The sequence below is a fragment of the Dama dama genome, chromosome 6 (assembly GCF_033118175.1).
Source record: "Dama dama isolate Ldn47 chromosome 6, ASM3311817v1, whole genome shotgun sequence".
Classification (NCBI taxonomy): Eukaryota; Metazoa; Chordata; class Mammalia; order Artiodactyla; family Cervidae; genus Dama; species Dama dama.
In genome coordinates, this window is record NC_083686.1 from 3,532,702 (window position 1) to 3,555,940 (window position 23,239).

Consider the following 23,239-nt stretch of genomic DNA (forward strand, 5'->3'; position numbering starts at 1 on the left):
ATATTTAAGAAGGGATGAATGGAAAGCCATGCAAAACCACCGTCTTTGATGAAATGCAGAATCAAAGTTTTATTATGAAACTTTTTTTCATTCAAAAATGACCTATGATCCACCTGCCCAGATTACTCCCGTTGACACTGAAAAAAAAAAGAAATTAGGGTGAGAAACAGTGAGAAAAGCAAGTGCTGTCTAAGTCTCACAGAACAGAAAGCTGTAAACGGAAAACAAAACAGCAGCCTTTTCCCTTAAATACCCCCAGGGCGTCTTCCCACGGGCGCCACCATGACTAGCTTCTTTGAATGTCCTTCCAGAACCCATTTGTTTCTGCTCCCAGGCAGCTCTCTGGTGGACACTGAGATGTGCCCAGACCCTTTCAGTGCCCTCCCTTGGACCCTGCGCTCAACTAGAAAGCACAGCTTGGCAGACATTTCTATCTCTTATATGCTGATATGTATACTCTTCATAAAATGATTCATCTGTGTTTCAGAAATAGAGTAGGGATGAGATAGGGAGACATGAAATGACATAAATTGTGGTGTATCCAAGGTGCTGTGTGCCCACGTTGGAGCAAATCTAATATATTCATGTCACCTATAGAGGAAGCTCCGCTAGAACATAAGACCCATCAGGCCTTGATTTCCCTGCTGAGTCACGTCCTGGTGATGGCTAACTCTGCTGAGTTACAAGCAGGTGTGTTTGCACGTACACAGAGTGAGGTGTGGGTGTACAGCGGGGCTTTGTGTGTGACTCCCAGGATCTTCAGGGACTTCAGTCTCTGGGCATCTCTGCTCTTCAGTCGGACCTCCAGGTGCTCCTCCAGTGCTGTTTTCACTGCCGTAGTTTTATCCATAGTAAGGGACTTCCTTACACCCTTACTCTGATTTCTCCTGTCCATCACAGTGCTACAAAAGTTCCAAGGATCAGCAGCCCCAGATGGAACTGCCGCTCCAAGGTTGCAACATTACATACATCCCGAAAGACAGCAAAAAGAAGAAGCATGAACTGAAAATTACCCAGCAGGGCACAGACCCACTTGTTCTTGCCGTCCAGAGTAAGGAGCAGGCTGAACAATGGCTGAAGGTAACTTGTTGTTTTTGTTTCTGAGCCAGTTTCTTTCCCAGACCTCTTCCTGAGATCTGTTTTTTATTTAATGTGCATTTTTTTTAATGCAAGCTCAGGTGAATAGTGGATTGACCTGAGTAGTTGTGTCTTTGATGTCTTGAATATTCTGATTACTTTGAAGTTAATCATTTTAAATTTTGTCTTCAAAAAGGCATTCGGCCTCCTGTTTGCAATCTACTTCTAGTAACTTTCTCTTTTGGTTTGATTTTATCGTTTTGCTTTGTCATGTCCGAAGTGAAGTGTTAGTTGCTCAGTTGTATCTGACTCTTGTGACCCCATGGACTGTAGCCTGCCAGGCTCCTCTGTCCATAGAATTTTCTAGGCAAGAATACAGGAGTGGGTTGTCGTTTCCTTCTCCGGGGGATTGAACCTGGGTCTCCTGCGTTGCAAGCAGATGAGCCTTTACCATCTGAGCCACCAGGGAAGCCCATCGTGTCTGGATGTAGGTTTTTTTTTTTTTTTTCTCGCTCAGTTTCCCTGGGCCTTTTAAATCTATGGATTTAAGTTTTTTCTAAGTTTTGGAAAAAGTTTTCATCCATTTCCCTTAAAATATAACTGCCCCATTCCCTTCCCTCTCCCAAATAATTTGAATATATGTTAGACTTTTTCACTATTTTCTACTTTTATCTTCTCTTTTTGTTTCTCATCCTTATTTTCCCCCTTTAGGTTCGTTAATTTTCTTCTTGTTTCTTTCCAGATCACTGTTTCTGTCTTTAGCTGTATCTAATCTGCTAATAAGTTTGCTCTTGTTCACTGGGTTCTTTATTTTGTCTATGGTAGTTTTCAATTCTGGAATTTCTAGTTGTTTCCTTTTAGGAGCTTTTGTTTGGCTTTTCTCTCCATAACAAGCACATAACAGGCATGCTTCTTTTGACTGTGGTTTCTATTGAGTTTGGACCTGGGTCTGTAACCTACGGTTCCTTTTCTTGTGTATGTCATTTTGTCTTCTTGCCAGGTTATCTGATGATCATGCTGGTCATTATATTAACGTTTGGAAAAAAAATTATTATAGTACATTTTGATGTCAGCTCTTCTGAAGTATAATTCAAATATCATACAGTTCATCCTTTTAAAGTATGATTCATTGGTTTTCAGTTGATTCATAGAGTTGTGCAACTAACAACATAATCTAATTTCAGAACGTTTTCACCAGCCCAAAGAGAAACACTGTCTTTACTGTGTTAGCAGTCCCTTCCCCCAGTTCCAGCCCCAGCCCCAGCCAACTACTCATCCGCTCTCTCTCCCTATAGATTTGCCTGTTCTCAGCATTTCCTGTAAACACACTCATGCAATATGTATCCTTTTGTGACTGTCTTCTTTTACATAGCATAATGTTTTTAGATCCATCCACATTGTATCTGTATCAGTCTGTCATTCCTTTTTATTGCTTTTTGTGTCTTTTCTAAGAAACCATTGTTTAATCCAAGGCCTGAAAGATTTATAACTAAATTTTCTTCTGATAGTTTCATTGTGTTAGCTTTTAAATTTAGTCTGTGATCCACTTTGATTTCATCTTTGGTTATAGTGTGAAGTAGGGGTTTAGTCTCATTCTTTTTCTTGTGGCATCCAGGTATCCCTCTAGAAACAATTTGGTTCTTAGCTCAATGGCTTCATTTTTCAGAGAGCATTTTCATTTGCCTACGGTACAAGCTTTGGTAGGCACTAGATCTCCAAAATGGGTTTAATCTAATTTCAGAACTTGAGATTTTTCAGAGCCCTCCAGATGACCTGAAGTCAGGCCGCAGTCCATTAAAGGGCAGGCTTATATATTTATTTTAGTCTTACTCCAGCTCCTAATCTTGGGGTCCTACTCTTAAAGGTAGGGCTTCCCAGGTGACTCAGTGGTAAAGAATCCACCTGCCAAGGCAAGAGACGCAGGTTTGATCCCTGGATTGGGAAGATCTGCTGGAGAAGGAAATGGCAGTTCACTCCAGTGTTCTTGCCTAAGAAATACCAAGACAGAGGAGCCTGACAGTCCATGGGGTCACAAAAGAGTTGGACATGACTTAACAGCTAAACATTAAAAGTGTGGGGGTTTTGCCAGGACCTTGTCTTTTCTGTGCCCTAAACCCCAACTTTTGGTTCCCATTCCTCCAGAGCTGTCAGAGTACTAACTGGCTTCTCAGCTTCCTCCTCTGGGGAGTAGCAAAGGCAGTCCTAGCTCCTGGCCTGCCTCTCCATACTTCCATCTACTTCTGGATCACGGCCGGGTGATTCACTATGACAATAGCTGTTTTCTGCTTTTAGGAAGATGCTGTGTGTGTTTCATCTTGCTTTCCTGATTGTCTTTATCAGGAGGATTGGTCCACACCTTCTAGTCCATCACTGTCTGATAGTACTTGCTGTGAAGAAGACTGGGATGGAGTGGGAAAGCCTGATCAGACGTTCTGTAATGATGGTTCTTATAGTAAGATGCCAGTGTCCATTAAACCCAGAGCCCCACTTCCCCCTCCTCCCCTGGAAAAGCATAGGGCCAGACTCTGCGATGACAAGAGTGATCATTTCTGTTGGGGCAGAGCACATAGATGTGGCTTTTCGCATGTCTGTAATTTGGGAGATGGAGCAGAGCATTTGTTTTTTTTAATGGGAGTCCTGTGATCGAGAGTTCCGGCTGCTGAGTTTGCTTAGCCTTCCAGACACAGAACCTAATATGTCACGTGTCAACCCCTGCTGTTACCAAAGTACTTTTCCATCGTCAACAAAGCTGCCCGAAAAAGTTGATACTATTGGCCATTTCATTTTACAGGTAAGGTACTGAGTCCCAGGTAGACACAACGGCACACCAGTCAACCTATGGTGGAGCCAGGAGAGGGCCTCAGAATTTCCTGACTTCATCTGACAATTTACCATTTTCTCTTTTTATTCCTTACTTCCAGGTTCTTAGCACCATTCCTTCAATAAGGAGGGAAAGAATGAGGAAATAGATGAAGAGCCTTATTTATGATTCTGTTTTCTTCACCTGGTTGCCTGTATCTGGGCTTTTGTGTTTACCTGTTTCTTAGGGGAGAACCGAGAAAGGATGCTCTGAAACCTAAGCTTTCTTCTCTCTTCTCTCTAATCTCGCAGTTTGTTGACTATTTAGCATGCACCGAGTCGTAGGTCCCTTCTTAGTTACACAGGTCTGACGTGAAATCATGTAGAGTTCACTGGGTTTTGCTGTTTCATCAGGAAATAATATTGAGCTGACCGCGCTGCTCACAAACACGCAACTGAAGACAAAACTTTTTCAAGAAGTCGGGTGCTGACGGAGTGAAACAATCTTACATCTATTTCAGCAAATGTGAAATACAGTTCAGGGGCGTTTAGCCAATTTCAGAGTGATGACTCTGTCAGTGGAAGTTGAATTGCAAGAACTTTTTAACATTTGCTCACATTTCTTTAAAAAGAAGTAAATACCTGGTAAATTACCTTTTTCTAAAGGGTTTACCTTAATTACTTCATTTAATGTTTGTGCTTCACTCCCATTGCATATTATAATACAGGAACCTAAGAAGTCTTGATTAGAAATGGAAGTCAGATGGCAAAACTAGTTTTAATCAGATATAAAATTTTAATTTTTTAAAACCGGCAGAGATCTGGGATGTTTTAGTTTAGTTTCATCCAGATATTGTCTTTTGATTGGCTGCCTTTTCAGAATCATCTGGAATTTAAAACAGAGATTTCTAATGATTTGGTACCTAAGAATGTTTTTTTTTTTCTTTTTAGTTTATGTCTCTTACCCTTTTTAAGATCCTCAAAGCCACAAGGTATACTTGAAACATGCCTCCTCTATTAATTCTCTCTCTCTCTTCCAAGATAACTTTTATCTAGAATTGGGGCTTTAGTATTATTATCTAGGTATGCTTTAGAAATACTTTTTACTTACACATGTATATACTCATAAACAAGGGACAATATTATTTTTCATGTTTAAAATTTCTGCATAAATGGCTTCAACCTGCACATGTCTTTCAGCCAACTTGCTTCACTCATCTGTTTGTTTGCACACCCTCGCTCTCTTGAACCGTGCGTGTTCTCACGCATGTCACGCTATCCTGGACCGTGTTCTTGCGTGTTCTCACTCATGTCGCCTGGTCTGGGTGTCCTGGTTTCTCCAGGATGGAGACCATATACTGGAATTGCTGAGTTTGGTATGTGCACATCTTCACCATTCCTAGAGCTTGACAGATTGTTTTCCAGGGTCCTTTGTATAACTGAGCTTCCTCCAGCGATGTGTGAGAGGAATCATTTTGTGTGTGTCCTTTTTTCTTTTACGTATGCAAGCAAATAGAAATGCAGATTTCAGTACCCATCCTCCCACCCTCATAAAAAGGGTGTATTCTGCACCTTGGTTTCCCCCCACCAAATAGAGTAATTTGGAGATTTTTTTTTTCCAACTTAAAGAATAGAACACTTCCTTTTTTCTCTCTTACACTACATAGCATCTCACTTTATAAACAGAATATGCTTTTAAAAAATTCTGCCTATTTATGGATATTGGATTGTTGTCATCTTTTGATGTGACAGAGTTAAGTAATATTTGTCCTATGTCCACAGCATCTCACACTTTTGCTAGTCTGTAGGCTAAATTTCCAAAGAGAGTAATTATTTGTATGAAGGTTACAAGGGTTTGTAATTTTGAGATACAGATAAATCACTCTTCACGAGAGGTTTACCGGTTCAGCTTCCCATCAGCTGTATGTGCGTGCCTCTTTCCCCACTGTCTTGCCAGCAGAGTATGTTACCAGCCTTTGAATGTTTGCCAGCCTGGGAGGAGAAAATGATATCTCATCTAGTTTTAATCTGCATTTATTGTCTTATGAGTGGCATTGAGCATCTTTTCATGGAGTTTAGGAGCCTACGGCTGTGTTACTGTTTCTGTGAACTGTTTATGTCCTTGGGTCTCTTGGTATATATCCTGCTCAGAAATCTCTCTTTTTTTTTTTTTTAAATTTATTTATTTATTTATTTTTTTAATTTATTTATTTTTTCAGTGGGTTTTGTCATACATTGACATGAATCAGCAATAGATTTACACGTATTCCCCATCCCGATCCCCACTCCCACCTCCCTCTCCACCCGATTCCTCTGGGTCTTCCCAGTGCACCAGGCCCGAGCACTTGTCTCATGCATCCCACCTGGGCTGGTGACCTGTTTCACCATAGATAATATACATGCTGTTCTTTTGAAACATCCCACCCTCACCTTCTCCCACAGAATTCAAAAGTCTGTTCTGTATTTCTGTGTCTCTTTTTCTGTTTTGCATATAGGGTTGTCGTTACCATCTTTCTAAATTCCATATATATCTGTTAGTATGCTGTAATGTTCTTTGTCTTTCTGGCTTACTTCACTCTGTATAATGGGCTCCAGTTTCATCCATCTCATTAGAACTGGTTCAAATGAATTCTTTTTAACGGCTGAGTAATATTCCATGGTGTATATGTACCACAGCTTCCTTATCCATTCATCTGCTGATGGGCATCTAGGTTGCTTCCATGTCCTGGCTATTATAAGGAAACTCCCGATTCCAGAGGCCAAGCCAGGTTTGGAAGTCACTGCTCTAGCTCAGCCTGCTAATTTCCACTTGGATAGAAGTTCTCACGGAAGAAGCAGGGTTTGAGAGCACAAGTAAGCTCTCAGTCAGGTAGGCTGTGAAGGTAAATAGCATTCCATAGCCATTTTCACTAACGTTTTATTTGGTTCTTATAATTGCTTCTGAAATTCATCATAATAAATATAAAAAAGGCAGGAGGGAGAAGGGGGTGAGCTAGTCCTGCGTAGAGAGAGTGTCACTAGAGGGCAGACTGGAGCCCGACCCGGAGTTGTGATCTCGGCTTCAGAAGCCTCTTCCTGAATGTCTCACATGGGCTACTTGACTTCTCAAAACATAGAGTTTTCTCATCTATGAAATGAGAGGGGTGGACAGAAGTATTTCCTTTTGGAGTTGTGGTGAGGATACAGCCATATGAAAATGAAAGTGTTAGTCTGACCTTTGTGACCCCATGGACTACAGCCTCTGTCCACAGAATTCTCCAGACAAGAACACTGGAATGGATTGCCATTCCCTTCTCCAGGAGATCTTCTCAACCCAGGGACTGAACCCCCTGCAGGCAGATTCTTTACTGTCTGAGCCACCAGCATTAAGACCTAAAGCATTTAGAAGAGCGCCTCGCCTGTATGAGCACGTACGTACGGGCAAGCTGCTATAGTTGGTGGTGTTAATCGATTTACAAGCTCCTGCTGACATCCGTTTGGAAGTCAGGATGACAGAGGATGTTTTCAGGGGCCAGAGCTACAAGTGTCCACCTCCCTTCCTCCTGCCCTCCTTTGTCCATACCTGCAGGGAGACCGGGAAGCACTGTCCTCCTGTGTACCCTCAGACAGGACACCTTGTGCCAATTATCTGCCACATGCCCTATTGCAAAATAAACTAATAAACATCCCAAACAATCCTTAAATAGTTTATACCAAAGATAATTTTTTAAAAAAAATTTGCCTACTCTGGGTCTTGGTTGCAGCGTGCAAGATCTTTTTTTAGTTGTGGCATGTGAACTCTTGACTGTGGCATGTGGGATCTAGTTCCCTGACCAAGGATGGAACCCCAGGCTCCCTGTGTTGGGAGCATGAAGTCTTAGCCACTGGACCACCAGGGAAGTCCCTAAAGAGAATGTTCAGAGGAAGCTGTCTGCACTGTAGACATCACTGCCCTTTTCTGATGAGAATCTGTGAGAGTTCTAGTGCTGACTTTGGTATAAATTTCATCCATCCTTTTCTTGCTCTTTCCACCCCCCACTCCCTGCTGGGCAGCATTGTCCTGTTCTTACAGCATCTCCTGATCTCAGGCTGCTTTAGAGGAATATAGTTGAGAAGAGTTTTCACCATGATTTAATGTGCTATGAGAGTATTGTGGTTTTACCAGAGTTCTCAAGGAGAATCACAAATTGGTTTGTTGTATACTTCAGTTCAGAGAACCCCATCCTATTTGTCCTTTAATGAAGGTCTTTCAGGACTTCCTGGTTGGTCCAGTGGTTAAGACTTTATCTTCCAGTGCAATGGCTGTGGGTTCGATCCCTGGTCAGGAAGCTAAGATCCCACATGCCTTTCAGTCAAAAATCCAAACAAGCAACAGAAGCAATATTGTAAGAAATTCATTTGTTGTTGTTCAGTCTCTATGTCATATCCAACTCTTTGTGACCCCATGGACTGCAGCACGCCATGCCTCCCTATCCCTCACCATCTCCCGGAGTTTGCCCAAGTTGGTGTCCATTGAATCGGTGATGCTATCCAACCATCTCATCCTCTGCCGCCCTCTTCTTGTAATTTTAATGTTTGACTCATCTCTAGGGCCACTTGTATGGAATTTGTCTCATGAGTTTACATCCTATTTCATGTGCTTTGTGTAAAAGAACAGTAGCTGCTGCTGCTACTTACAAGAGATTTTAAAATACCTATGATAGGAAGTCAAAAGAGATCATGAGAAAGATACACAACATATGTGAAGAAATAGGGAATTTTGGGAGAAAGGTGGAAACTATTTTTTTAATAAAGAAAAATGCTAGAAATGAAAAAAGAATAATTCATTAGATGGGCTTCAAAGTACACTAGACACAGAGGAGGAAAGGACCAGTAAACTTGAGGAGAGGTCAGTCTAAACATCCACCCAAACTGAATACATGGGAGAATGAAGAGAATAGGACAGAGTATCAAAAAATCCACGGGATATTCCAAGTGACCTAACACATACAAAAAGAGAGAAAAAAATGAGGCAGAAAAATACTTAAGAGATATAGCCACAAATGGTGCAAAACTGTTGAAAGACATCAACCCACAAGAACAACAACAAAGAAACTCAAACACTGAGAAAGATAAAAAACCTATAGAGCTATACCCAGACACATCACTGTCAACTGATAAAAAGTGAAGATTAAACAACTCTTAAAAGAAGTCACAGAAAAAAATGAGACATCACATTCAAAGGTACAATTGATACAAGTGGTGGCTAACTTCTCACAAAGAGTTAACGTGAAATAAAGACATTTCCAGTCAAAGCTGAAAGGAGTTATTTCAGGAAGGTCTGCTCTATTAGAAATAATTTTATTTTAGTAATTTCTTTAGAGTGAAGGAAAATGATGACACTACATGGAAGGCCCTACTTCAAAAAGAAATAAAGAAAAGGGAGATCCTGGGTGAACACAAGACTTTTCTTTTTTTCATTTTTTTTTTTTGCTACATTTTTCAACTTTTTATTTTATTTATCATTTTTTGAAGTCTCTATTGATGTGAACAGTTGACTCATTGGAAAAGATGCTGATGCTGGTAAAGACTGAGGGCAAAAGAAGAAGAGGGCTGCTGCTGCTGCTGAGTCACTTCAGTCGTATCCGACTCTGTGCGAACCCATAGACGGAAGCCCACCAGTCTCCCCCGTCCCTGGGATTCTCCAGGCAAGAACACTGGAGTGGGTTGCCGTGCCCTCCTCCAGGGGATCTTCCCCACCCAGGGACGTGGGCTGCCATTGCCTTCTCCAAGGAACAGTAGAGACGGAAGTAGATGCTATTTCCTGCAGAGAGGGGTGTGTCCCTTCCCCTGTTTGCTGCTCCCAGGGGGCTGCCCCAATCCCGCCTGCAGTTGAGGCAGATCTGGGCGGGGCTGCGGGTTTACTCCGACGCAGTCTGCTACTGCTGTCACATGCTTTCAGGGCTGGATCTGGAATTTTCCATCAGTGTGCTCAGGTTCTAAGCTGTCGTGGGAGCCTGGAGCTCTCTGTGTGCCTCAAACACATGGCGGTTTTCCGGGCCACCTTGTTTCCCCGTTTGGCTAGCTGAAGGCCAGCGCTTTGGTTTGCTGGCGTCTCCTCTGTCCGCAGTTGTGTCTCTGGCTCCCCATGCCTTGGGAGAAATCCTTCTGTCCTGGTGTGTCTCTAGCTTTTGCAGGTTGGCTGCCCTGTACCCCGGGAAAGCCCAGGTCTCCCTGGAGGAGGGGATCGTCTTCACTGCTGCTGTGGAGCAGCTGCCTTGCACTTGGCCAAAGTCCCGTGTGTCTCGGGGCACATCCCTGAACTCAGCTTCTTTGGCCTAGGCTTCCTGGCTGCTCTTACACACTCAGTACAGAAGCAAGGGAAGGAAGTGGCGGGTGGGTATAGACTCGTTCTGTCACTGTGTCTCCTTGAGGTTTAAACGATCACGCCAGCCTTCATGCGGCTGCTTGAGCTTCCCTGTGGCTCAGCTGGTAAAGAATCCACCTGCAATGCAGGAGACCTGGATTCAATCCCTGGGCTGGGAAGATCCCCTGGAGGAGGGTATGGCAGTATTCTGGCCTGGAGAATCCCGTGGGCTCTATAGGCCATGGGGTCGCAAAGAGTCGGACACGACTGAGTGACTTTCACTTCACTCCGTCATGTGGCTGCTAGAAATTTTCTGGTCCCTCCTCCACCCCTCTGTGATGGGTCCCTTCCTCCTGCTGTTCTGCCGTTTGTGAGGCAGCTGGGGTCACTTCCTTCTTAAGAAGGACTCTTCACTTTTGAGAACTTAGCTCACTTAGGCTTCTTTGTATCCTCAATGCTTTAATGAGTTAAAAAAATGTTACATATTTTTTTAGAAAACATCATCCACACTGTTTTGTCAAGGTGAGAGTGGCGGCCTGTGTGCCTTTCTTTGTGGCAACAAAGGTCAGGAGACCCTGTGCTGCCCTTTTTATTCATCAGTCTTGCTAGAAGTTTATCCATTTTATTAGTTCTTTCAGAAAAATCCCCAGTTTTTCCACTGTTGGTTTTTCTCTATGATACTGTTGCTTTCTATTTTATTAAGTTCTCTTCTTTCACTTTGTTTTGGCTTAATTTTCTACAGTTATCCCAGTTTCTTGAATTGTATACTTAGATAATTAATTGTTAGCCTTTTGCATATATATATATATTTAAAGCTATGCATTTCCCTCTAAGCACAATTTTAGCTACATCCGCTAGTTTGATTTTTTGTGTGTTTTTATCATTTAATTTAAAATATTTTCTAATTTCTGTTGTGAGTCCCCTTTTTCGTAATGGTTTATTTGGGAATATATTGCTGAGTTTCCAAGTACTTAGTGATTTTTTAAAAAAATTTATCTGATTCTTTTAAATTTCTAGTTTAATTCCACTCTAGTCACAGAACTTTATATGGATTCACAAAGTAGACATTTTGTAGACTTGACTCATTGCCCAACATGTAGTCAGTTTTGGTATACATTCTATGTCTACTTGTAAGTGGTGTGTATTATACATTTGCTGGGTGTACTCTTCTATACATGGTTATTCAGCCACAGTCATGAATTGTCATGTGAAGATCTTCCACATCCTTACTAATTTATTTATTTTATCAGTTACTCCAAGGGAGAGATGTGGGAATATCTACTACTTTGATTAGGAATTTATCTATTTGTCTTTATTATTTCCTTCGGTTTTTGCTTAATATTTTTGAGGCTGTGTTCTTTGTTACATACAGAATTTAAATGGTTATATTTACTGGGAGTTAAAACCTGAAATGTCCCTCTTTCAGTGTTTCTTGCTTAAAGAACTACTCTCTGATTAATGTGTAGCTTAATAATCTTCCCTAATGGTACCTTTTTGATGAACAGAGCTTGTTAAATCTGAAATCCAGAATATCAGGTCTTTACTTCTATTGTTGTTTGTTGTTTATTTGCTAAGTCGTGTCCGACTCTTTGTCGAACTGTAATCTGCCTGACTCCTCTGTCCGTGGGATCTCCCAGGCAAGAATACTGGAGTAGGTTGCCATTTCCTTCTCCAGGGGGACCTTCCCTACCCAGGAATTGAACCCGCATCTCTTGCATCTCCTGCGTTGGCAGGTGGATTCTTTACCACTGAGCCACCTGGGGAATCCTTTTTTTACTGGTATAGTCGGTGCATTTTGCATCCTGCCCCCCAAGTTTTAGCATATTCCAGGTTATCAAGATAGAACTTGTGTTTTCTCCCAGAAGTTTTTTGGCGCTGTCCATTTAGGTCTCTGATTCATACATTTTGGTTCTCATGTACAGGATGAGATGTGGGAGTCAAGATTCATTTTCTTACGTCTGTGTAGTCAGTTGTTTTAGAACCACTGAAACACCAATCTCCATGATTGGAAGTGAGTCGATCGTGCTGTGTGTGAGCCCTTCCCTGGGCTCCGTGTTCTGTCTCCATAGTCTGTTTGAACATCCACGTGTCAGTGCCACAGTGTCTGGATTGTTGCATCTTTAGAGACAGCCTTGAAGTCAGCTATCATGTGGGTTCCAGCATGGTTCTCTGTTTTTCTAAATGATTAAAAACTTTGAAATCATGTTTTTAATGTGTAAAAAGTCAGTGCTGTCATCCTGGTTTTTAATTTCTCCTTGTTAAGGCCACATCTTTGTGCTTGAAGCAAATGTTTTTTCCTTAAAAGAACTGTCATACAAGGAACAATGCTTATTAATCTTGATGACAGCCTGTTAGAATGACAGAAGAGTGAATGGAAAGTCTGGAAATCTGGAGTGTATTCTAAGAATGCCTTTAACTCATTATGATATTTTCGGTCATGCAACTTTCCCATTTATCTGTCAAATGGAAGTAATACTGATCAGAATGATCAAAAAACTAGCATGGAAAAGGTATATAAATGCTCACTTAGAATTTTAATAAACAGTTAAAATATATGATTTATTAGTATCACCTCCAGGATTCCTTGTGTGAAAAGCTCTAAGAACTCTCTAACTTGAATTACTTTATAAAACAAATGCCAAGTTCCCTTATTAATATAAACTCCTCTTCGCCCATTTGTCCTAAACCTTTCATCCCAGGCTTTCAGTATTTTGAAAGATGGCTTCAGTGCAGCAATGAAATATCTTTTCAGTACGTCACGCACACCCCTCTGTCAGGTATGAGAAGCCCGGGGCCTGTGTTTGGCCAGGACATGACTTGACAGAAACTTCTTCAAGGGTAGCTGCCAAATCTGTTTCTCTCCTTTTGGTCTGCAACTTCCATTACCAACAACGCTTGCCAAAGTTAACTCTGTGTGTGTGTGTACAGATGCTGAAAACATGAGCCATCTTGTAGGGGTCAGTCAGAAGACAAGAGCCAATATTCCCAGAAATGGAGTGGTCAGGTTTCCTACAAAAATGTGCAGAGATTGTGTTTCTGAAGATGAGGGTTCAAGTTAAAAGCAAACAAAAATACCACAGAACATATAACAATTTGTTTTTCTTTTTTTGAAGGATTTGTGATTCTGAATTTGGATCCAATTCCCTTAAATACTTATTGAACTTCTCTCTGAACGTGGCTCTTTCCAAAGAAGTATATTAATATAAAAACCTCCTTTGCAGCTATTAAAAAAAATAGGTCAATAAACCCTTTATTTAGAACTTCTGAATTAACTCTGCAGGGGCAGTATGGCAATACATAGTAATCAGAGCAGAAAGTTCCATGAAGATATAACCTGAAAGAATCCGACCATTTGATGAAAGCTGTGGAAAGAAAGACTGGCTTCTGCTCGTGGATCTTTTCTGCGGGGTCTTTCTCTGTACCTGGGAGGACAGTGATGAATAATTGCTATTATTAAATCCTTTCATGATGCTGAGAGGCCACGGATAATCCCATGGAGCCCCAGATGTGCCAGCTCTCCTCTGGTCTACCAAACCCTCCTCTGTCTATTCCCTCTGCGGGGACAATTTTAAGTTTAGGAAGGCGGCAACTGACGGGAGGAGAAGAGGTGCAGTTGATCTGTGTACAGATTTGTAAGCCTGCAGATTCCGGGGCTGGCTTCATCAGGAAAGGCTCAGTAACCACCCCTGGCTTCAGGGGTCCAGAGAGCCCTCGGTTCCTCAGACCTCTGTTTGATGGAGACACAGGACTGGTACGGGACAGGGGTGAGCGGAGGGGACAGCCCAGGGGCCGGGAGAGAGTGGGAGAGAGTCAGCGAGGCTGGGGTGCTGGCGATGCAGGCGTAGCTTCTAGTTGATGTGCTCTCTCTTTCTGTTTTTTAAAAAGCTTCCCAGCTCCCTGAGGATTTTAGGAATCTGCGTGGAGGCCCGGGAAAACTCATGAAGCTTTACTTGTCTCCTGTGATGGTCTAGTCTCTTGCCTTCCGTTTTTCATTCACACCTTTTTTTTTTTTTTTTCTCATAGAGAATTTCAAGTCCAGTTTATGTCTTCATTCCCTTCTCTTTTTTTCCTCTCATCAAACTCTTTTTTTAGTTGCTGTTACACGCTAGGCATTGGGAAAACCAGCCTGAGCGAGGCGGAGCCCCTTCTTTGAAAATGAGCCCAGCTTTAATAGAGGAAGCAGGTTTAATAGACCGGCAGGTTCAGGATGCCCGTGACCGGGTCCTGAATGCAGCACGTGGCCGCCCGTGCCCGTGGAGGGACAGCTGCACCGTGTCCCATGCAGGAGGGTCCGAATGGGCTTCCTGATCACCAGGGACCTGGGCTGCCCCAGAAGGATGAGTCCTGTTCAGCCAAGAGGGGAGCACACCTCCGCTGGGAGACCCCTGAGGTCTAACTGGAGCTGTGGAGATCCTCCACCTTTGGGAAAAGAAAAAAAGAAAAAAGGAGAAAGAAAAAAAGACAGCTGTGTTTTGCATAAAAGCTTTTGCCAGAGATGGATTTCTGCAGGTTATGTTTTGTGGGATTTAGCCTTTTAGTGTGAAGTGAGAGCCTTGAGACCCTCAGAGCGTGTGTAAGACCCTCAGGGCGTGTGTACAAATGGACACGCGTTCACGTCTGTACCACTCGGATGAAGGAAGAGCGCACGCCGGCTGCGTCGCTGAGCTGTTGTGGTGGCCGTCGCTTTGCACACGTTCTCGGTCGGGGGGTGAGCTCACAGGGTGATGCTGCCGTGAATCTGGAGCCCACTGGGGGTGGGGGATGGGTTGGGATTCAGCCCTAGCTGCTGTTGGACACAGGAGCCCAGGAGTTTCTCTTTGCTGCAGTGATGTCAGCACTGGTGACCGCAGTCACGTCAGTGTGTATGAACACACGTGCAGGCACCGGCTGAGCACCCAGGTCACATTTTCTCTTAATCCAACCATAAGGACAAGACAGGTCATCTTTCTCCAGAGGAAAGAAAAAGTCTCATCCTTAGATCAAGAGAGCTTGTTCCTTGTCAGCTGAAGGCGTGATAAGCACAAGGAGGTCGGGGACTAAAGACTCGATGCAAAGACAGTAGTGAAATTAGCATGGAACAGCCGAACTGAGGGACTTCCTTCCCGCCGGAAGTTCAGGAGGGGCAGGTCACCCTTGGTGCACGTTTGCTGGTTTTCACACGTGAAACTCTGCAAGGAAGCAACGGCGGCGAGCTCTCTGGGTTTCTTCCCTTTCTTTTTTCCTGTTTTAGTCTCCGGTGTGGATTTCACTCCCGTTGCTTTTTCATAAAGCAGCTGAGTGGCGGGATGACTGGAGATGCTGTCCCGGCCTCCCTCAGCTCCTGGCTCCGGTCCCAACCCCAGAGCAAGTCAAGGGAATCTGAGTGTGTCTGCTGGGATCCTGTTGCAGAGTTCCTATACAGATAGCTGGGAGTCTGGCATTGCTGTTTTTCTTTTTCTATTTTGCTTAGAAGGCACTTGGGTTGAACTCAGATTGCATCTTAATTCCAAAAGGAATAGAAGACATTTTGAAAGCTTTGCCTGCTAGCTCCTCATTCACAGGAGTGTAAGTTGCACCAGGCCGGGAGCTTGTCTATCTTGTTTCTTGCGTGTCCTCAGTGATCAGAGCACCTTGCAGGAGCTCAGGGAGGACGGAAGGGATGGGGGTTGGCTACAGGGGTGGCTGTGGTCGGCAGTAGGTGCCACACGATGGTCCTCACTCCTGAGGGTTTCAGCGGGGAACCCTTCCTGAGCTCTCAGCGAGAACGGTACGGGTGCTGGCAGTGATGACGGCGTTGGTGACCGCAGCCACCGTGTCTTCCTTGTATTGGTACAGGCGCGGGTGCTGGCTGAGGCATTTTGCATACAGGGTCACGTTTTCTCTTAATTCAACTGCAAATACAAGACAGGTCGTCCTGACACGCCTTCCTTTGCTCGTGAGGACCCTGAGGTCAGAGAGGGTGCGACTCAGCCCCTCTGATGTGCTGGCCTCGCAGATGGGTCAGCAGGCGCCTTCTCAGACTCTTAGTGCATCTTCCCTGCTTCTCCAGACCCCAGGCCCCTCCTGTCTCCGCAGAGCCCCTCCCAGGGGTCCCCTGCAGCCATGCCCGCCCCCTAGTCTCTCTGCCCCTCTTACAGACACTCCTCCTCCAGGTAGCCTCTGGGGGGCTGTCCCTCTCAGTTCCCTCCCTCCCTCCTGCTCCCTGCTCCTGGGAAGTGTGCTCTGCTGGTTGGCGTCCGGCTTCCGTGTCCACTGCAGCTGGGCTCTTGTAGCCGCTCCCCTCCTTCGGTTCCATCCCGTGTCCTGACCGTGTATCTTCCCCGAATCTCCGCCCTGCTTTGTCTCCCCAGCGCCGCCCCAGACGTACCCCCTCTAGAGCTGTGAGCATCAGCCTCGGCAGTGACTCCCAGGTTCCCGCTGCTCTCCTGGCCCATCTGCCCACACGGCTCTCTGGGTTTTCCATAAACTCTTCATGTCCACCCTTCACGCCTCGTTCCCGCTGCCTGTAGCCCTTTCCACCGGTTCTTCCCGTGGCCACGTCCTCCGGCCTTTTAGCTCAGCTCACAGCTCACATGTCATCCCAGGAAGGCCTCCCTTGATCTAAATCAGCCACCCCTTCCTGTTAAAGACCCTCTTCTGTTCTTTGTAGCGCTGGCGACTGTCTGACATCACCTTCATTTCTTGGGCGATACTCGTTGTTTACCATGATATCTAACTTTTACTGGACTGGAAGCCCCATGAGGGCAGGACTCTCAAGCACATCATTCCCTTCTGTATCCCAGAACCTCTGTTGTTTTCAGGACAGTCTAGACATTTGGCGAATGATGAGTGAATGCGTGGGGCTTCCCTGGTGACTCAGTCGATAAAGAGTCTGCCTGCCAATGCAGGAGACCTGGGTTCGATCCATGGGTAGGGAAGATCCAAAGGAGAAGGAAACCACAACCCACTCCAGTATTCTTGCCTGGAGAATCTCCATGGACAGAATGAATGAGTGAGAGAATAAACAAAAGAATGCCTGGCCTCCTGAGGCTTAACTCCAGACGGCTGTGACCCTTGGGTTTTCCCGCTGCGCCTCTTGCCTCTGCTTTGACCCTCGTGTGAGCATCTCTGCCGTTCTGCCCTTGCCACAGGTGGTCAGAGAGATCTACAGCGGCTGCAGCGGGCCCGCCGAGCCGGAGTGCCCTCCCCCATCAAGCTCCCCGGTGCACAAGGTGGAACTGGAGAAGGTAAGGGGCGTGTTTCTTTCTAGGAATTAACCTTGCGGCTGCTTTAGGCCTTCCTGGAAATTTTAACAGCACCTCTGAGAATATCAGCATTTCCAGTTGAAAAATAAAAAGGAAAAAGAAAAGAAAAAAATACGATGCACCCCTGCTGCCTCTCTGCCTGCCTGGTAGGAAGCACGGCTCAGCTGTTTCACCAACCACGTGGTTTTTATTCTTTCCAGCTGTAGGTGCAGGAAAGGGGTGTGAAGGTGTCACAGGGTTTAAGGTGTTCAAAGCCACCAGCTGTAACACGGCAGGCAGCTCTGTATTCCAATTCTTCTGGAATACGGTAGGTGCTTCCCGAGTGTTCCTTCCCAGAGGTTTATTCCCCACAGACAGGTTACAACCCACCAAGCCTGCTGTCTCTCCCCAGTGGTGTTCTGACAACATCCCCACCACCCACAATCCCAGCTCTTCCTCTCAGCCCACACGGTGCGAAGGAAACCAGAAGTCAGCCCACAGACTGGGATAAGACCGGTGCAAAAGACATCTGAGAGAGGACTTGCATTCAGAACAGATAAAGTCTCAGAAGTCAGTATGAACCAAAAATCCAATAAGAATACACATAAAGGGTTTAATAGATGTTTCCCTAAGGATGATGACTCTTCAGAGTCCCCTGAACAGCAAGGAGACCTAACCAGTCAGTCCTAAAGGAAATCAACCCCGAATATTCATTGGAAGGAATGATGCTGAAGCTGAAGCTCTAGTACTGTGATCACCTGATGGCCACAGTTTGCCCGTATGTGCAAAGATCCCGGTTCCGTGGAGAGCCCCAGCTTCCTGCCCTGCGGTGTTCTGTCCGTGGCCTGTCTCCCAGGAGCGTCCTGAGTCCTCCCTGTTGACCCCTGCCCCACCCGTGGACAGTTCCTTTCCGCCTACTCTTGTAGTCAGGGCTCTCTAGAGAAATAGAACCCAAGAGTCTGTGTGTGTGTGTGTGTATGTACACATATTTTATATGTATTATAAAATATAATTTAAATATAAAATAAAATTCTCCACACAGATGAGAGACTCCCTGTGAGCCACTGGCTCAGATGATTATGGACCCAGGTCAGGATGGTGTGGCTTGGTGTGGGGAATATTTATGTACTCCTAGTATTTTTTCAAAATAATTTGCAAGAAAAAGTGATGTAGCATGTGTTACTGTAAGCTCAGTAAGTTTTTCCTTTGTTCTTTTGAAGATTTTAAAGCTTTTGTGGCAAACCAACCAGATTAGTCTGTGTTATAGCTGAGCCCTAACCATCTCCAGATTATTGGAACGTGGCCCACGTTTTCTTTCGTTTTTGAGATAACATTTGACTGATCCATGATACATCACTTGGTCAGTGTGGCCATGGTACGGTAACTTAATCTTTTTATCCTCACAGAAACTGTCTTCAGAGAGACCAAGTTCAGATGGTGAGGGTGTTGCAGAAAATGGAATTGCTATGTGTAATGGAAAAGAACAAGGTGAGTTCTGCTGATGCCAAAAATATATAAACCAAAAAAAGAGAAAAAAAAACCCAACTCCAAAACAGAAACGACATCCAGGTCTGTAAATCCTCATTATGTAAAAATGTCCTCAGTGATTTAGTTACGCAAGTGTCATCGCCCTGTGTTACACAGACGGAACCCAGAGGGCTCCCTTTGGTTAGCACTGTCTCTCCAGGTCTTCATTTTAATGCCGCCAAGCCTTGGTCTAGGCTTTCTCCTTTTGTCTGGGTATGTTCCCTGCATGGATTTATTGTATTTTATTTTTTTGTGGAGTTGGGGGGTGGGCTCTGTGCCTCCTGGCTTATGGGCTCTTAGTTCCCTTCTGAACCAAGATTGAGCCTGGGCCCTGGCAGTGAAAGCTCCCAAGTTCTAACCACTGGGCAGCCAGGGAGCTCCTTGGTCCTCCTGTTCTACTGTATGGCTCACAGCAGGTTACTTCCTCATCTGATTTATCGCTGGGACAGATGTGCCTCGGGGGCGGGATGCCAGCATCTCGCTGGGAGACGTGATTGGGGGAGGGGGGGAACCTCATGTAAGTGGAATAGTCTAGTGTTTGTCCTTTTGGGATTGACTAATTTCTCGTGGCATGACGTCTTCAGGGTTCATCCCCGTTGTGGCAGGTGCCAGACTCCCTTCCTTGTTAAGGTTGGATAGCCTTCCCTTATGTGGGTGGATCACGTTTCCTTCTCCATTCATTCAGTGGACATTTGGGTGGCTTCCACCTTTTGGCTGTTGTCAGTAATGCTGCTGTGGGCATGGGGGTACAAATACTGATTTTGTTTTTCCCCTAAAGTCAACTCTATAAAGGTGTAAATTACACACTGTCATATTCAGCCTTTTTGGCATATGACAGACACATATATGTAACCTGCATCGCAGTCAAGATGTAGGACATCGCTGTCACCCAGGAGGTTCCCAGGCGACCACTGACGTGTTTGCTGCCCTGAAAGTGGAATCGTACGGGTGCAGCCTCCTGGGTCTGGCCTCTCACTCCGTGTATTGAGATTGAGGCGGAGTCAGTCGTCCGTTCTTTTCTAGGCTGAGAGGATTCCAGCATGGACGGACCAGTTAGGTACGCACTTCCTGACTGGAGAATCGCTGGCGTGTTTCCGGGCTTGAGTGGTTCCTGAGTGAGGCTGTCGCAGACGTCCGCAGCAGGCTTTTGTGTGAGCACGCGGCGTCTTCGTTTCTCCAGGCTGATACCTTGGGCTGCGGCTCTGTGGCCGCTGGCACTCACGCCTCCTCGCCAGCCTTCTATTGTCATCTTTGTTTCATCTTGTTCTTTTTTATTTTGGCCATTTTAATAAGTGCACAGTGCTGTGTGATTGTGCCTTTCAAATGCATTTTCCTGTGACCAACAGTGCTGAGCTTTTTTTTTCTTGTGATTTTTTTTGCCAGACATGTATCATCCTTCATTGTTGCTATTCAGTCACTCAGTCGTGTCCACGTCTTTGCGACCCCATGGACGGCAGCACGCCAGGCTTCCCTGTATCACTCTGCATCACTCTGTATTCCTCTGTATCACTCAGAGTTGGCTCACACTCATGTCCATTGAGTCGGTGATGTCACCCAACCTTCTCATCCTCTGTCGTCCCCTTCTCCTCCTGCCCTCAGTCTTTCCCAGCACCAGGGTCTTTTCCAGTGAGTCGGCTCTTCACATCAGGTGGCCGTAGTACTAGAGCTTCAGCTTCAGCATCATTCCTTCCAATGAGTGCTTGGGGTTGATTTTCTTTAGGACTGACTCCTTGCTGTCCAAGGGACTCTGAAGAGTCATCATCCTTAGGGAAACATCTACTAAAACCTTTATCTGTATTCTAATTGGAATTTTGGTTCTTACTGACTGCTGAGAATTCTTTATCTGTTCTGAATGCAAGTCCTCTATCAGATGTCTTTTGCACACGTCTTACCCCAGTCTGTGGGTTGACTTCTGGTTTCCTTCACACCGTGTGGGCTGAGAGGAAGAGCTGATTTGTGGGTGGGGGGAATGTTCCCCCTGTGCACGGCCAGCTGCATCTCTGCTCCCCAGGTGAGCGGTTCTGCCCGCCCGGCTCGGCTCACCATCCTCTGTCACTGCGGCAGGGCACTGGTGCACAGACATCTACTGGCTCAGAAAGGGAGTCACCATAAACAGAAGAGCAGTCCACACCATGAAGAATCTTGGAGCCCAGGTCGTCTGGGCTGTTTTGATATGCCACAGTTTACCCCAAAGGGTCATGAGCTCTGCCTCAGCCCACGAGATTTTCTAACTCTGTTGTTTCTGTGTGTAATTTTAGTTCTTTCCATCGGAAGTTATTCGGTGGAGGGTATCATCTCTGTCTTCACAAGGCACATTATGTGTCATCAGAGCCAGGAAAGCTATCTTTAAGTCCTGCCCTGAAATAGGACAACGTGCAATCTCAGGGCTCCTGTTCAGATGCCAGGGCTCAGCGGTTGCTGCTGTGGCTGCTCTCTTTCCTTGTTTGCCGTTCCCTCTCCTGGTGTCCCTGCATGAAAGTGGGTTCTGCAGAATGATATCGTCTGTCTGGACCTACGGGTCATTGTCTGTGTCCGCATCTGACGGCCTCGTTCCCTTTTAACAGGGCCAGCCTTCTCTACTCTGTCAAGGTGACCTTGGTTCAGACACTTCTGCCTGGCATGGAACTTTGCATATAGTTAGACCCCCAGTGGATAGCCACTGAAGGAAGCTAATAGCTTAAGTACATCCTGACCCGCTCCCCGAGCTTTTATCCTTGCTGCACACTCTTGGCCAATTTGTACTTGAGAAATTCCAATAAAGCCCCTTTGATCCCAGCCATGTCTCAGCTCAGACAGATTTCTCTGCTGGCTGCATGGAGGAAATCCCGAACTCCTGCAGCTTCCCTGGAATGTTAAACTCTTAACTGAACACAGAAACGAGCCAGACTCTGTGACCAGAGCCACAGGGAATGACTCTAAACTCGGGCATCTTCTTTCCAGGCGTCAGGCCCCAGCATGTAATGAACCAGTGCGGTGTGATTTGGGGTAAATTAGAAGAGTTGCTACTGATACTGCAGCTGACGTGAGAAGAGAATTGAGTCCCTGGGGCTGATCTGTGTGGGAGCGACGGTTGTCCCTAACCAGCCCTGCGCGCGTTTGCTGTTTAATCACGGGCTAACGAGGCTACTGGTGGACCTAGCAAGTGCTAAGTCGCTTCAGTCGTGTCTGACTCTCTGCGACCCCCATGGACTGTCGCCCGCCAGGCTCTTCTGTCCATGGAATTCTCAGGCAAGGAATACTGGCGAGGATTGCCATGCCCTCCTTAGGGTATCTTCCCAACCCAAGAATCGAACCCACGTCTCTTAAGTCTCCTGCACTGGGAGATGGGTTCTTTACCGCTAGCACCACCTGGGAAGCCCCCAGGTGGCATTAGTGGTGAAGCAAGTGAATAGTCTGATGGTATTAGCTCCATGTCCCCATTCCTCCCACCTGACTAAATGTCAAAACACCTAGACTCTCATTTGTATAGGGTAACAGAAAACTGTCTGCGTTTATGACAGTGACGGCTCTAAAACGCTGGGTCACTGCCCCCTCCCTGCACCCTCCCCACCTTCACAGTGACGCTGTCTGGACTCTGTCTCTCCTCCACAGGGTCAGTGAGTTGAGAGTTCTGAGGTTTTAGGTTTTTCCTCATAACTCTACTATATGAATACCATCCACATATTCTTGTTCTATCGACATATTCTCCCATTCCCACAGCTTTGGCTTTTTCTTCCAAGGATGGCCTCCCTTCTGCTTTTGCAAAAACAAACAAACAAACAAACAAAATCAATCCACGGGTATTCAAAGAGGTCCTTGTTAACGTCTTTTCTCTGTAGTGAGTCCAGCAAGAGCGTTCCCAACAGTAGCAAGTCCTCATCTGGTTGGAAGTCAGTCTGATGACTCAGCTTTCTCATGCATCACCTAGCAGGGAATGACTGATTCACGCTCCCAGACTTTGCAGAAGGTGCCTTCTGAGCACAGAGCGCCCTCGCTGAGAGGACCTTGTCAAAGCTTAGCTTGACTGGGACTCTGGTCAAAGGTTGTCTTGATGCTCTTGAGAAACCACAAAGGGTCACCCATTGCCGCTTTCACTTTGGACTTGAACTGAAATCAGTGGTATGGGCATTCCAACCAGGGATTCCATGTCTGACGGCTGGGGAGGGGCTGTGCCTTCAGACTGGGAGATGGAAGCAGGTTCCTGGTGCTTTATTTTACAGGGGATTGCGTGCGGTGGGAGAGTGTAAAGAGGGATCGGAGTGATCGCTCCGTGTTCTGTGTTTCTAACATGATCTGGTCCATGTGAGATAGCACAGATGTGCTTGTCTTA

The 23,239-nt window shown here is 45.5% G+C and overlaps 1 protein-coding gene across 5 annotated transcripts in view; it reads left to right on the forward strand.

Moving 5' to 3' along the window:
* The window catches only part of AFAP1 (actin filament associated protein 1), a 150,187-nt gene that overhangs the window by 83,415 nt on the left and 43,533 nt on the right, over positions 1-23,239 (forward strand). For all 5 annotated transcript variants that reach the window (XM_061145434.1, XM_061145437.1, XM_061145433.1 and 2 more), the window contains exons 6-8: positions 901-1,080; positions 17,311-17,406; positions 18,810-18,891. In XM_061145434.1, the coding sequence (XP_061001417.1) occupies positions 901-1,080; positions 17,311-17,406; positions 18,810-18,891 (358 nt within the window). The remainder of the gene's footprint in view (positions 1-900; positions 1,081-17,310; positions 17,407-18,809; positions 18,892-23,239) is intronic.